Genomic DNA, 16,229 nt, shown 5'->3' on the forward strand with positions numbered 1-16,229 from the left:
TTCTAGTGTAGGCATGGTCTAGCCCCACTGTCAGGTGTACCAGGGCATTTAGTAGGCAACAGTTTCCTAAACTGAGTAAATTCAGTTGCAAAACAGGGTCGTCTCATGTACATGCCATTTGGTCCATGTACAAATACACAACTTGCCTGCAGAGCTTTTGCATACTAGAAACACATAGCATTAATATTTGGAGTGTCTGGGTTTGGATGTTAGGAACGCTTGCATTTCTGTGTCCTCTTTCTTTTCTTTACTATGGTTTTATTTTTGCAAGAAAGGCAAAACAAAAGCTTTGCAGTAGAAAGAAAATTTAGAGTAATAGTGAGCTCTTACAGTCTTTGTCTGTGTTGTGGACTATTATGTTTCTCTTGCTGTGGATTTGATCTCCTCCTGTGATGACCAAGTGCATGTGATTAAAGGAGTTATTAAGCTGCATGTAGAGAAATTATGATAGGCCACAGATTTGTAAACAGCAAACAGAAGTGTGTACAAAGGGGCTAGTGCATTTTTATTCCAATTTTCTTGTCATTCATTTTTCTTTTGAGATAGTCTCAATGCTGGTCCAAAATGACCTTCTTTGCTATTAGAAAACAAAAAACCAACAAAACCCAAAACAAAATTGAACATCAGTTACTTTAAAGATAGTGGTTTTGAAGTATAATTTTTAATGGCAGTTGTGAGGAGCTGGATATAAGAAAGTTTTTCAGGTTGGGTTGTTTTTCCTCTTTGAACTATATAAGGACTCAGATTCAAAATAAGATTTCTAGAAATCTCTAGGTACATAATGCCCAAGAAAAAGCACCTCCAAACCTTTATCCGTATTTCGAGACACTTGAGATATTTTCAAAAATTTGACTTCAAAGTACCTAGTTTTACTTTGGTGTTACAGAAAAAAATGCTTCTTCTCTATAAAATTCTGGAAAATATATAGACACTAGTGGGAAATGTCAAGCAGGAATTCCTGAGGCTAGTGGTGGATATTTTTCTCATTGCATGTGTAGAAGCAGAATCCTTGCATACTGGCTTATTCTGTTGTCATTGTGATGCTGGAAAGTACATCAGATCCAAAATACCTACACAGAGTAAGTGTCACCAGGGGAGACCAAGAGTTCTCTGTCTTCTGCAGTGTTCCCACTGAGCAGTCATGCTCCTGCTTTGGGGGAAATGCCAGACAGTGTAGTTATAGTTGGTTACAGTCTTCTCAGTTATCCCTGAGAGAACTATCATTTTCAAATGATCTCAGTGTTAAATCATGATTTTTGTGGCTGCAAAATAAGAATAATGCTTGAGGGTGGGACAGTTAAATATAAACCCAAAGGCTGGGCATGTTTATGTCAGATATGAAGTTTATGGTTCCGTAATACAACATTGCCTTGCTTTATTCAACTGAATAATATTTCTGGATACTGTAGGTCGTGCTTTCGCTAGGCAGTGTTGAAACCTGAGATGCTACAAAAAGATAGTTGTAAAAAATCAGGTGTGTTTGAGTCTCTAGACTGCCTGGGGAAGTCTGGACCAGAACAGTGTAGTTCCTTTCAGGCTCCAACGAAGACAAGGATGCTTGTCAGGTGGTCCAGGAAGACAGTGCTGGATGAGTGGGGCTCTGAAACATAGCTGGCTTTCTTAGGCTTAAATTTCTCAGACTCCATTTCCAGACCCAGTTCTGAGGATGCAACTTTTTTTAGCTGTACCATCTATAAGACAGCTGGCTTCTGTAAGACCAGAGAAGAAGAGGCACTGGGACTCATATTGCTTCCCAGAGCCAAACTTTTACTAACTTGAAAAAGAGAGTATAGGTGTTTTGGGCCCAATATTTAACAGCATTAAATCTACTTTGTTTGTGGGTTGTGTACACAGGTAAATGAATTGGAGAGTAAAACTTAAACCTGGGGGAGGATCAGCTAATAAGTAATTAGACATTGGTATTTATGCCTGCAGTGCACTTTTCAGGTGGGAGAGCACAGCACAGATGGATATTGATCTTATGAAATATTTTAACCACTTCCTCTGAAAAGAGTGGAGTTTGGTACTAATCACAGTGCTGAGTCAGCACATTGTGATAAAATGGTACAAGTAGTCCCTTATGAGCTGTCTCACTCCAGACCAATTTGTTCGCTGTAAGGCTGGGTTAGTTTGGCCGCAAAGGAGGAGTAACTCCTGGCTTCTACTTCTTCAGGGACGTGTGTAGACGACAGTTCCCTGCAGCTATCTGCAGAGGTCCAACATGCTGGATTGGTGTATTAGACTTGGAAGGAAGGTAAATTGTTAGTTGGCTGAGCTTAACAGGATGAAATGAGGGAACAATTAAAGAAATGGGAGTTTATACTTTGAATATAATTGTTAGGGTGTAGCTTTTTGGAACTTCCTCCTACTTCTTGAAAAGATGGGAGTTTCCTTCTCATTTAGTCAAACATTTCCTGAATGGGTGCCTGAAATAGGGTTGGTCTTTTGGTGGTGTTTTTTCTTTTTTTCCCTTCAGCAGTGACTCACCTGGCTTAATATCAGCAATAAACTTTGAGCCACAGGTGGAAAATGTGCAAAGCCAGACAATCCAGCTGGTATTCTACTTTCTGTGTGTGGCGCTGACAAGAATATAGTGCTTGGACCAGTTTCAGGTGGGAGGAGATGTTTATTTCTCTTCCCACAGTCTGCAAAATGGCTTTTGAGACCTTGCAATCCATTTGGAATTAATGTAAGGCTTCTTGAAAAAAGTCACTCTGCGTTAATGCCAAAGCATGCCAATTGACAAGAATATTTCTTTTGGTTGTTCTACCTCCCATTCCTTTTTTTTTTTTTTTTGCTGCTTGTTTTGCTGGGGAGATTTTCCCATAGAGAAAGTTGGCTTTTCTGTGGAGTTTGGGATTGCAAGAAAGATTGGTCTTCTCATTTAGCACATTGGTTGTAGTTTTCCCCTTACCAGATTGCAGAAGGAAGTCCCATCTCGTGAGATGTGCTGGGTGTTTCAGCACTGTGTAAGGGAGAGGTGACCGGAGGAGCAGTAATGTCTTGGATGACTCCAACCCTCATGTACAGAGCAAAGACTCAGGCCCTGGGCAGGGAGGAGATGAGAGGCTGTGGTACTTAAACTGTACTTTTTTCTCAAGGAATGACATGATTATGTTTCGTGATTAACTCAGCAGCCATTGGCAGTGAGCAGGAAATATGGTCAGAGATGGACCCCACCGTACAGTAGGGATGTTTAGATATGGATTTAGACTCTCTAACTAGGGTACATTTGTGCCATCCCAGACCAAACAGAAGAGGAGCTCTGGGGATTTGGGCTGGGACAGAACTTTGGAAAGCAGCAATGGTGAAAAGATCAATGGGAATCTTGCTGCATAGTGACAATTTGTAGCAAATGTTTCATTTTGCCTTTAGGCTGCAAATACAGAAGCAAAGTCTAAGGGAGTGCATAGCACTAGGGGGTAGTGCTTTGTGTAGAAACTCACTGACTGGTCTGCGCATGAGGAAAGTAATTGCAAAGAAAAGAATTAGATGTGGATAAACGTACAGATTCAGATGTTAATCCCTCCCAAAAAAATCAAGCATCTTACTTGAAGAATGAGCATAGAATTGAGGAAAGGCTCAGGTTGAACACAGGGAATACTTGGGACAACTTCAGGGAAGTGTTGCGGGAATCCTGGCAGTGGAGCATGGTGCGGTGACCGCAGAAAACAGAGAACTCTAAGGGTGACCGAAGACCTGTGTGAACTGCAGGGTTAGTTTGTAAGGTCTTACTGCCATCTAGTGACTCTTCTAGGGAAGAGCACAGAGTGTTTGCTCTCAAAGTGATATTGGACAAATGTTATTTTCTTTCTCCCCTGCCATCCTTGTGCATCTGCATTGTATCTGCCCCCTCTCTCATGCCCTGAGGTATCCATCTATCCGTGCAACAGGCAATGAAGCAGCAGCTCAGAGGACAGCTGCAGCAAACACCATTTGTCATCCAGTTAATTCCAAATGTCACAGTAGGGGCTGGTTTTTTTCCTCCCAAGAACCACAAAGAGGACCAAATTGTAACATGCTGTTTCTTCCCCTCTTAATCCTTTCACTTCCTTTTCCATGCAGAATACAAACCAAGCTATGTCCGGAATCGCTCGATCCGTTCTGTATCTGTTGAGCTGGATGGAGCCGTTTATACCTTGGGTTTAGAGGATGGCTACCAACCTGTCTTACCAAGAAACATCACCAAGCGGCACAAGGTGCAGAGGGCTGTTCTTCGTGAGGAGGAAGATAAAGACATGGGGGAATACAGTGGCACTGGTGGCCTTGCAGAGTACACAGCCCCTAACCTAATAAAAGTGACTCACAGGTGAGTGCACGGGGTATATTTCTAAAGGCTTTTGCTGCTTAAGTGGCTGCTTTACCTAAATGAGCGTGTTCACTTGTGAGAAGCGTATTGTGTCCCTTCTGGATACCCAGCCTAGCTTCACTAAAATTCTTGCTCTCATCTGTATAACAGCTTTTGGTTTTGTTTTAGTTTTGTCATGTGCGGTGGGGCATGAAGCTACTGGAGAACTACAGCAGTGCTTTTCTGTCTTCTGCACTTTGGAGACAGCAATTGCTGATCAGTGCATGTTTCCAGTGAGGACAAGCACACCTGTTTGCAGCAGTTGTGTGTGCATCTGTGCAACCAGGAAAGGCTCTACCCATGGAAATGTCAGTGTGCAGTGGGTAACCCGGCCTGGCTGAAGGCCAAAGGCTCTAATTGGAGTATGACCTAGTTTCATGTCATTGGTTGCTTTGCATTTCAAACGCCAAATCAGTCCTAAGGGAGGAAGCAGCCTCTCAGAGCTCTCTGTAGCCAGTGCTAGAAAAGGAAAATCTATATTATGGATGAAGTTGGATGGACCAGGAGCATTGGGAAATAGAACATATTGAGAGAGAGAGGTGAGGGAATTATCTGGGCACTCTAATAGCTAAAAATCTTTTCCTCAGTGTGCAAGTCTAGGGACTGATGATGTATCTTCAACTGTACTTAATCAGTTTAGTCACCATTTCTGCTTGTGAATTATCAGGAAATCCAGCAATCATTATTGATTACGTGCTTTAAATTGTTTAATGACTAGCTCATGTAAACATGCATGAGCCAGTTAGCTGCTGTTGAAATCTGAGGTTTCCATTTGACTTCTTTACACGGTTAGGGACTTGCTAACACGAGGAAACGTAGCTAGGTTGACATCAGAGAATTGTGCCCTCTTACCCCAGCTCTCATGAATGTTCAGGACCCATAAATCACTATTTGTGCTTTTCTTCTGGAACAAGTTAAATTGATTTTTGCTGCCTTACTGGGTGAATCCCAAATCCGTATAAGGAACTGTCAGAAGGTTGTGTGTAATGCATGAGGAGTCCCCAGGAACACTTGGAGAAAAAAAGGCAGTGGGACAACATGCACGAGATAGTTTAAAGAAAATAAAGGAGTATTGAAAATACTCAGCTTTAATGTAAGCAAACAATCAAAAATTACTAGATGTATTTGCTGACTGCCTAATAAACTTCTCAGGTAAATCTGTCAAGCTTTTGTTCGTTTGTTTTTGAAATAATTTTAAAACCTGGATTGCATTAGAAGTTAATGAAACGTAAGCACTTAATTGTCAGAGGGTATCTTGCCTTTGAAGTCAGGGAGATATCTTGGAAAAAATTTTTCCATTTTGTAGAAAACAGCAGAATTCCCCCCCCCCCCCCAGCTTCTTTATGGTGTAGTAATACATCTTATAAAGAAGTACTTTATCCTTGCCCTTACCCCTGTATTACTTAATTATGCATTGGGAAATTGCTTCTGACTAACATTTTCAGTGCTTGCTAGTTAGTAGAGATTATTTATGTAGACAGCCTAATGAATAAGCAAGAACTCTGGGCAGCACAATTTACATACAGAAATTAAGCAGTCAACAGGTTCTGCTTGATAGGAATATTCTCCTTGAATTTCTCTGCTGAATAATTTCCATGGCAACTCAACCCAAACTTCTTTCCTGGCTCATAGCACACTCTTATTCTCTTGAATTAACATTGTTTTTTTGAATTCTGCATGTCATTTCCAATCTGGCTTCTCATCTGTCCTGGAGCTGTGTTATTAAAACCAGCTGTTTGTGTTGCTCTGTGTGTGTGTATCCACTATAATAAGTGTTGTTTGCTTTTCCATGCCAAGGTGCTATATCCTGGAGAATGATACTGTTCAGTGTGACACAGATCTGTACAGGTCACTGCAAGCTTGGAAGGACCATAAACTTCATATTGACCACGAGGTCAGTGATGTTACCAGTCACGCATTTTCAGTGTGTGTTTTTCACATGGTTTTCTGTGGGCTGATGGGATCATGCTGACTGTGTGTGTGTCTGTCTGCCTCTGGGCATCTTTGTCGCTCCCTGGAACCTTTTGAACTTGCTGGCTGATTTCAGAGATAATTAAGTTATTACAAGTTTGTGAAGACAAGATGCTGAGTGGAGGAGAGAATTGCCAACTGAAGGGACAGCTGAGAAATGTTGTAAGCCTTATGAGATAAATGAGAAACTTCTAAGTGTCCCCATCCTGGGAAATATTTCATCTGGACCTTTTTCATATCTTACTGGCCCTGCACCCCAATGTACCTCTCAAAAAGAGGCCTTCAACTCTCAAACATAAGCCCAAGGAAAAGTGAGCTTCATTAGTTTCTGTGCTTCTAGAATTATTTATTTTGCTTACTTATGTTTAACCCTTGCACTGTGGAATTGAATTCATTTTCCTTAGGCTTGTGTATCTGAAGAATCTGGAGATAATTTGCCTATAAAACTTAATCTGACATTTTTATCACTAATATTGAAGAATATAAGTTCAGACCCTTCACACATGTTGTATATGAAAGAGGCAGCCTTCTAAGGACCAGTTAATGGTGGAACAAATGCCGAAGAGAAGCGTAAAGGATGTCCTGTAATCTCTTACCAAATGACAGGAATTCACAGCACAGTCCTGTGTGAGAACATGTTGGCTCCCTTTTACGGCACGGATTGACATGTAGCAAGGCAGATAGATACTGAAAAACTTACTAGCTCTGCTAAGTTTAAAAAAGGGCAATTTCAGTATCACCATACTCTTCCAATTCTTTTTTCTTCAGAAAATGTAGGCTAGATGGAGTGCCAAAGAAGACAAGAGCTCACTTCTGTTGTGTTCCTGATTTAGGCTCACAGGGCTGGATTCTTTGTGTGTTTTTCTTGAACATTGTCCTGTCTGTGCTTCAGCAGCCACGTGCTTCCACTAGACTTACAGTCACTGATGTCTAATGGTAGTTTTGCAGTGACTTTGTTGTTCACACTGGATGACTTTGTTTTTTCTGCTGTGTAAAGAACCAAGGTAGAAGCCTGTAACACCCATTGGAGTGGAACTGGGCCGTGCTGTGTGTGAGCTAGGCTAAACTAAAACACAAGCTTCATTTACTGAAAAAAAACCCCAGGCAGATAAAAATAAACTGTGTGGGTGGCACAATTAACTGCTACTCCATATCCAGTGTGGCCAGATGCTGCTAAAAACTGCCATGCGAAATGACGGAGCCTTGCTGCTTTTCATTTTCAGAAGCTCTGAAAAGGGGACTTGAGAGCACTCCCTCCCCATCCCCTTCTCGGGTTCATAACAGGTTGAAATTTAAGGGCTTCACTTTCCTTCATGTAACCTTTCTCCCCTTGCAAATGTGCTGTAGAGCACAAGAGGAAAATCCCCAGTGAAACCAGCGGTTGTCTACCTGAGGCTGTGTGCCCTCCCATTCCCCCAGGTGAACTGCACCAGCGAGGCTTCCTCCTGCTGTAGTTTCTTTTTGGAAGGGTGGAGATTCTGAAAATGCTGGTTAGTGGTGGGAGTCATGGGAGGTGGTGAAAAGGACGCATTTGGTGGTGACAGTAGAATGGGCTTGAGAAGGTTAGAGTAAGACTAAATCCTGCTGTATTTCTTTTAACCTGTATCTTTACTGTTTTTTAGATTGAAACTTTGCAAAATAAAATAAAAAACCTGAGGGAGGTGAGAGGTCATCTGAAGAAGAAACGACCTGAAGAGTGTGATTGTAACAAGATAAGGTATTTCTTGTGTATTTCAGAGTAATTATTTGTAGTGTGTAGCTGATGTGTGTCTTCACAGCAGATATCAGGATCTGTTTTGTTAAGTGGTTGCCTACTTACTGTACTCCTGTGTAACACCTTCTGGGGGAGTTGGACCACTGCAGAGGTACAAGACCCACCTTCTGCCAGGCGGGAGTTTAATTACCTCTGTGTCAAGCGGTGATGATGTAACAGGATGTGTGACATGTCTTGTAACCAGTTAGTTAAGCTCTTGTGCTGAAGATGCTGCTATTAGATACCAGAGATTAATATTTTAAGCAGCATGCTTTTTCTGAAAACTTGATTTCCACACGGGCAAACTGTCAATATGGTGCAGTGTTACACAAATCTGTTTTAAAAAGAATAGTGTGTAAAGCATATGGAATAATAGGGTGGGGAGATGACAGAATTTCTTCCAGTTGAATTTTTTCAAGCTGGATGCATTATCTCATAGGACACCACCACTGCACTATTCAGCAGCTATGCCAGGTGGCAGAAGCAGGAATTTAACAGTTGGTACAGAGTTACTGTATTTGTGTAACCACCACTGACTTAGTGCACAAGATCTTTTTGTCCCTAGTGCAGATGATTTGTGAATTTTAAGTGCACCAGGCAATATTAAAATAATGATTATGCATGAAGGTCTCTGCATAGTTGGTTTCTCATAGAGCTGAATATTTGCCAAATGGCTGTAGGATCAGCCCATGGAAAGATGGTGCAAGCAAGAAGGGGGAGCAAGCAAGCTTTTGCTCTGCAAATAAGCACAGCAGAAAATCTTTCCAAATCAAATGTTAACCCAAATAGAATTTGCCCCTGAGAAAGCTGTTCAGAAAGAAACCAGGAGCAGCTGTTCCTCATCATAGTGATCACAGAGCAATCTCTGAGGCTGCTGCAAGCCAGGTGTCACCAGTACAGCAGCCATGGTGGCAGCAGTGGTGGTGTGGGTATCACAGAAAGAGCTGTAATTGAATGGACTCAAAACCACAAAGCAGCTGTTCTGTCACCTAAAGCTGCTAAAGCAGCTTTAACTAAGTAGCCTCTGCGAGAGAGGCATGATACTTCTCTGTCTCACTGGTATAACAGAATGAGTGTTTGAGCATAACACTTAAACCCTTGGGGGTGCAACACACCCCGCTTTACAGACATGAGGTACATAGTCCTTGTGGCCTATGTGAATTCTGCAACAGATCCCTAAAACATAGAGAACATCAGTGGCTTGGGTTATGCCAACCCATCCATGGAACCCATGGCAAAAAGTGTTTAAAATTAAATCAGTGTAATTCTAAATGGCAAATCCCCAAAAAGTTTATACTGTCATATAATGCACTGTTTTCAAAACTGATGTTAATGGAGTTTATTGAATATATACTGTAAAGATGAAGTTATATTTATAATGAATGTTTCATAGTGAATGTAAAGAATATTACATTTTTCAGGCCCAGTATAGGAAGCACTTATATTTGTACATAGCAGTATTAAGATTAATAATCCCACTGAAATAAATGAAGCTAATAATCTGAGTTACGTATGTTTGTTTGCAGAATGGCATTGAATTAGAATTTAGCATTTAGGATTAGTTAATGAAATACCCAGTGTCTGTGCAAGATAAAAAAATTAACTGAAGATAGATAGTTCTTTAATAATCTTATTTTGTTAATTTGCTGTAAGGATTATATTTAATACAGTTCCAAGTAGGATTAATAATTTAAGAGTAGTTCTGTTTTAAAGGGAATTTTAGTCTGACAACTGAATTTTGATGTAACATTTATTGAATTTAGTTTGTCTTTGCTGAAGACAGAAAATATTGCTACTGACTAATGCTGTTTTGTCTTTTTTTTTAATTTTGCAAACTACACAGAAAGGAAATTTCTGCAAAATCTTACCTGTAAGATTTTCTGGGCACAGAGCCAGACCAGTAGAGCCACCCTGCTAGGATGTGTATGTCTGCTTACACCCTCCCTATCTCAGACTATATTAGACACTGCTGTTGCTGGGACAGTTCCCTGCATCTTGTTAAAGTTTTCCTGAAACTCTAGCTGGTAACAACAGAAGGAAGAAAACCAACCCTACAACATACAATTGGCATTTAAATTCTTTCATTGAGAAGGAAAATGACAGAAAGGTGGTATAAGCTTGTCATCATCTGAATAAATTAGTGAGTATTGAGTTGAAGAAATGTTGTAATTGAATTAAGTCTATCGATTTTATCTGCCCTGTGTAGGGAAACAAGAACGAGTGACAACTAGAATTGAAAATTGTAGCTGGAATGCATGGCTACGTACTGCAATACAGTGTTAGAGCACCCCCTGTCACTGTGCTCAGATGAGCTAAGGAAAGAAAGGCACAAGGCTCAGTGCCTGACCCAGTCTAGCAAGGCTGCTTTGTATTCATCACATACATGACTAAATTGAAAGGGGAAGCAACACTGCATTAAATCTGCTTCAAATCCAATATGATAGTGTGGTATGAATGGCGCAATTGTCTTTCCGTTGTTCATCAACAATGCTGTTTTTATTTTCCAGTTACCATTCAAAACACAAAAGCAAACTGAGGCACAAGGGATCTAGTCTTCATCCTTTCAAGTAAGTGAAGGCCTGTTCCTTTGAAAGAAGAAATGCAAAGACACTAACATTTGGTCCATGCACACCAGTGACAAACTAAGCAGAAGTATTTTATTTGTCCTGTATTCAAAAGAATAAACACACAGACACACCTGGGCAAGGCACTAAAGCCCATGTTGAAATGCTTATAAATTCTGAGATAAGGTTCCTGGTCTGGGAAATGTCACATCACAAACTTCAGACAAGCCGAAAGCTCCTTTGGCCTTTTTTTTTTTTTTTTTTAGTGCCATTGAATTGCAGAGTCGTCCAGAGCTATTTGGAAGAGAAGCCATTTGATTAAAAAATACCGGTTCTTTCTTTCCCTCAAAGCAGCTTATTTTATTAGCTGCTTCAATTTTTTTAGGTGTGCTCAAGTATAACAAAGTCTGCATGACCCTAATGTTTCGTGTGTGCAGGAAAGCCCTACAGGAGAAAGACAGGCTCTGGCTGCTTCGGGAGCAAAGACGAAAGAAGAAACTGCGCAAACTGCTTAAGAGAATAAAAAATAATGACACGTGCAGCATGCCTGGTCTGACCTGCTTCACCCATGACAACCAGCACTGGCAAACTGCTCCCCTGTGGACACGTAAGGACACTTTAAACTAAGTAAGAGGTAGGCGTGCACTGGCTAGGCTGGGCCAGGATGCTGGGTTACTACAAGTTATCAATAGCATTAGTTACGTAGCCAAAGCTACACAGCCTTCCTCAGACTAAGTAATCTGTGTTTCAGTGTTGGCATTATTCTTGCACAAAAGGCAAAGGAGTTAAACCAAACAACAACTGCAAATAAAAACCTCAGATACTGTGTACTGTACAATTAGTGAGATACCACACATCTGGAATGTTTCCCAACCAGAGATGGGGAAAGCAGCTAGCCAAGATGTTGTAAGTTAGCCACGTCACATGGGTTACGTGTGTGTAGAACAAGCAGCTGATGCTGGAAGGCATTCTCTGCTTTAGAGCCCAGGCATGAGAGAGTAACTGGCTATGAATAAAGCAATACCATAAACAAAAAGTAATTAACAGTGCCTAAAGCCAGCAGCATGTAGCTTATTGTCTTTATCACTTTTCAATTTGCAGTGGGCCCTTTCTGTGCCTGTACCAGTGCCAACAACAACACATACTGGTGTTTGAGGACAATCAACGAGACTCACAACTTCCTCTTTTGTGAATTTGCTACTGGATTTTTGGAGTATTTTGATCTCAATACTGATCCATATCAGGTACCTGATCAGAGAACAGCTCTAGAAAGACATCATCATTCCTTATTGATGATAATTTGAAATGGTGCAGGAGGTGCAGTATGGTTTGGCATCTTTCCTGTTACAAATAAACCACATGGATTCCATATGTGAAAGTTACCAAACTACAGAGCAATAGTTACTAACAAGAATCCCTGTTTATTGCAGCTAATTAATGCAGTGAATACACTAGACAGAGATGTTCTCAATCAACTGCACGTCCAGCTCATGGAACTGAGAAGCTGCAAAGGGTATAAACAGTGCAACCCAAGAACCAGGAACATGGATCTGGGTAAGTGCTTCCCCTGTTACACTCAAACACTCCCCAAAGGAAATGGGGCTCGCTCTTACCATTATGAAACTTCTATCAATCAAAAGAATTTTAGTGTTTGTTTATATGAGTTATGTCCTGCTGCAGCAGATGGCTGCGTGCTCCCATTTTTGTATTTGTTCAAGTTACGTAGTGTTTCTTAAATGAATGGTGCTTAAATAGTATAGTGAGGGGTATTGCTGAGATGCAGGGGAAGGAGGTGAGGAAGGAACAAAACTGATGAAAGAGGGAAAGAATACCCCAATAGCCACTTCCAGGTTCACAGACCTATAGGACAACTCAAGTTGGAAGGGACTGCTGGAGTTCAGCTAGTCCAAGCCACAGCCTAACGCAGGGGCACACCAGGTTACTGGGGGCTTCACCCAGTCCCATCTTAAAACCTCCAAGGATGGAGACTGCACAACCCCTCTGGGCAACTGGTTTGGCAGTTGAGTTTCAGCATTCCAACTGAAGGCTCAATTTTAAAGTGTTTCTAAAGACAACACAGTGCATGCAGCCTTGTGGTAAACTGGCTTAAAAATAACTTTAACTGAAAAAGGACACTGGTGCTTAAGCTGATCAGTTTTCCCCTACCTGTGTTACTGCAAGGTAGCTGTGAAATAACAAGTCTAAGAAGGGTTGCATTATGCTACCAACAGATGTGCTTTTATAACTATGGATTTAAATTCCAAAAAGCAAAAATCAGCTTTTACTCTTGTTCTATGTTAGTTTCATCCTTTCTTATCCCTTAAATTTTCTCTGGGTCTATTCAATGGATCTGCTTTTTATACTGCTTGTGATTTTTTTTTTTTTTTTTTTTGTGGTTAATGATGATGGCAAACCAAAAGGCACAGATACTTGTATTTGTTTTTAAATTGCATTTCTATACCCTTTAGTACTATTAAGTTGACATAAGAAATGCTATTTTTTAAAAAAATCATAGCCTTTAGAGCTTGAAGACCCCCACCCCAAAAATACTATTATCTACCTGAGCCCACCAAAGCCTGAATTATCATCTCGGGTCTTACTCATTCAGAGCTGTACATTTTGAAATCAACAGGTTTTGGCATTTAAATACACTACTAAAGTACATTGAAACTTTTCTGTAAAAGATATCTATTGCAATTTACAACCTATTTTACCCAGAATAAGGAATTAAATACAAAAATAACAGCTCTAGTTAACACGTATGAAAATATTTATCATGGCAATATATGTTAATCTGTTAATACTAAAATTGTGCTTTACCTGATACCTTATTCTGTTGCAGGCAGTGGTTAGTAACATTGTTAATTTTTTCTCATCTAGGACTTAAAGATGGAAGCTACGAGCAGTACAGGTACATTTTAAAAAAAGTTAAATTATTATTCTTAAGTACTACCTTCAGGTTCAAGGAGTTAGGAGTGTGGGATTGGGCATTTCCAAGCTCTGTCCATCCCAGTTACTTTGAAACACTGGAGCTATTTCTGTTTCAATGTTACAGCATGTCCTAATCTTTGCAGTCAAAATTCAGGCTAAACTTCTCCCTCCTCATTTTCAGACTGTAGTGCTGGTGGTTTTCTTGGTGATGGTTAACTTTTTTCTCCTTTTGCTGCTTGAAAATTAGGCAGTTTCAGCGTCGAAAGTGGCCAGATGTGAAGAGACCATCATCTGCCAAGTCACTGTGAGTTGGGAGCAGTTCACAGAAAGCATTTAGCTTTTACTCACCTTCCTTTCCTTCACTTCTCTATTTGCATGCAGCACCTTTTCCAACATCATCATCTATTCTCATGCAATGCTTAAGGGGGAAGTTCTCTAAATTATGCAAGAAATATGATACTGCCATCATTACAGACAACTACTGCTGTGCAGAACCTCTTGGTGCATGTTTTCTGGGAATCTAGGAGCATTAAGGTCAAGAGAGTTTCAAACTTGAGCAAAAGTGTGGATGCTTAGTTGAAGAAAACAATTATGGCCAACTGCCATTAAAAATTAGAGACCATTATAGTGGGTTTGTCTAAATTTAAACTTGTAGCAGCTACCTAGTGGTGTCACACACCATCCAGAAATAACAAAGTGGATTGTAATTTCTCAAGAGTATAGAGTATCATGTATTTTCTTGCTATTTATCCAACCACAGCCTCGTGTTGTGAGCTAAAAAAGCAAGTTAGGACAGAAGTAGACTACAAGACAGTTCTGTACATTTTGGTTTATTCTGATGTTATACTAAAATCTAAGATTGCTTTTTGCTTACTTAACTGCCCTTTAAAACTTGATGATGATACTCAGTTCTCAACTTGCCAGAGCCGAGATATAAACTTAAGACATGAAAAATCATTACCTTTTGCCATGCCAGTTCCTTTCTCTGAATCTCCCCTTAGAAAGGTCAAGGCTTTAGATCATTAAAAATCATAAGGTGCGCTCAAATTGTGCAAGTACCTGAATAGGCATGGTCTAGCATTCTCAAGGAATTTGACCAAGAGGGTTTGCTCAGTGAGTGGTAATATTTGACTGGCTATAGAACCAAAACAAAGCTAGAATTAATGAGCTACAAGTTTCATACAGGGTGAAGTTTCAAACACAGTTGGATTGTTTCTGTCATGTACCACTTGCTCTATTTTTATAGGCGGTCCACAGTGTTTCAGTTGTTTTTTCCCATGTGGAACTATTAAAAATTTATTTCTAACTACTTTCTACTAGAATGTTACACACTAACCCATGTTTGTTTTATTTTAAAGAGGACAACTGTGGGAAGGATGGGAGGGCTAACCTCCCCCAACCACTGCACCTCCATGAGGATACAAAGTGGCCAGAACTTGAATCCATGTACAGACTAAATGAAAAGGTGTATGACTTCAGAAAGAATTATAATGTTAGCCTGGAGGACTGGATAAACTTTGAGGCTGAAATAGATAGAATGTTTGCACTGGTGAGTGAATTAAATAGATGCAGTGAAATTATGGGAAATGCTGTCAGAAACACAGGTCTCTGAAATCCACTATTGTACCTGCTTTTTGCTTTGGATTATACCTCACCTGCTTCACAAGGCGTTCTACTTCAAGACAACACCACTAACACTGCTCCAGGAAGTGCCAGAAGAGGAAATACAGCTGCATCCCAAAGAGGATTGCCATCCCCGGGGGCAAAGTGCACACAAAGACAGAGGAAGTAAACTTAAAACCTTTTTCAGTGCAACTATCTGCAGTTGTCATGAGGAAAACTTCAAAGCCAAGTATAGAGCAAGATTTAGAAAACATGGACACTTTTGCTTCTAACTGGGGTAAAGGCAATGGTGGAAAAGAACTTCTAAGAGATTCAGGAATTGAAGTGAAGCAGCATTGAACATTTTCAACACCATCATGTTTCTCAAATTTCCTCTGAGGATACGTTTTAGTTCCATGTCTACTTGTCCATCCTATTGACACCTCTAGGAAAATTAGAGAAAATCTTGACTAACAGGACGCCAGGTTTTTGGAGGGGTTGTGTAAATATTGATCAACATACTGTTTGAAAATAAACTCCTTCAGGTTGTGAAGAATTTTATTAATAAAAAGAGTGGAATGCCCACACACCACTTCTCAAAATGTTACTTAATGTTGCATAGTACATTTCAGAATTTATCCATTTTTAAAGTACTGAAAAATTTCAGTAAATGTACATCTTAAATTTTAATGAAATCAGATTTGTATGAAGTTTTTTTATGTGGTAATATTATATTGTATGTTCAAAACCAAAACAATTCCTTTGAGAAATCAGCATTTGCTTAGTAGTGTAACTTCTACATTTATTTTAAAAAAAGGCAGCTCCAAGAAGTACAATACTTGTAGCCAATAATCTAGTTATCATTTAGTCTACAAAAAAAGTAGATGTTCTGAATGACAGTTACTGTTTAAAGGCTTTTAAAGGGAAAAAAAACCCATCATTTTACTAAGGAAGCACAGTGTACAGAGTCTATTTGAGTATTTTCATAAAGATGTTATTAAATACATTGTAGTACAGGCACTAGCAGTGACATTTGTATTTATCTTTTTTTCATGTTAAT

At 40.0% G+C, this 16,229-nt stretch overlaps 1 protein-coding gene across 12 annotated transcripts in view; it reads left to right on the forward strand.

Annotated features, from left to right (window-relative positions):
* Positions 1-15,758, forward strand: part of SULF2 (sulfatase 2) — a 164,223-nt gene extending 148,465 nt beyond the window's left edge. For 11 of the 12 annotated variants that reach the window (XM_074843452.1, XM_074843448.1, XM_074843454.1 and 8 more), the window contains 10 exons: positions 4,066-4,309; positions 6,146-6,242; positions 7,942-8,036; positions 10,580-10,639; positions 11,074-11,243; positions 11,738-11,880; positions 12,067-12,190; positions 13,517-13,547; positions 13,815-13,871; positions 14,926-15,758. In XM_074843452.1, the coding sequence (XP_074699553.1) occupies positions 4,066-4,309; positions 6,146-6,242; positions 7,942-8,036; positions 10,580-10,639; positions 11,074-11,243; positions 11,738-11,880; positions 12,067-12,190; positions 13,517-13,547; positions 13,815-13,871; positions 14,926-14,956 (1,052 nt within the window). In that variant the 3' untranslated portion in view covers positions 14,957-15,758. The remainder of the gene's footprint in view (positions 1-4,065; positions 4,310-6,145; positions 6,243-7,941; positions 8,037-10,579; positions 10,640-11,073; positions 11,244-11,737; positions 11,881-12,066; positions 12,191-13,516; positions 13,548-13,814; positions 13,872-14,925) is intronic. The other variant, XM_074843445.1, reaches the window with a different exon arrangement.
* The last annotated feature ends 471 nt before the right edge of the window (positions 15,759-16,229 follow it).

Source organism: Strix aluco, chromosome 17 (assembly GCF_031877795.1).
Source record: "Strix aluco isolate bStrAlu1 chromosome 17, bStrAlu1.hap1, whole genome shotgun sequence".
Lineage (NCBI taxonomy): Eukaryota > Metazoa > Chordata > Aves > Strigiformes > Strigidae > Strix > Strix aluco.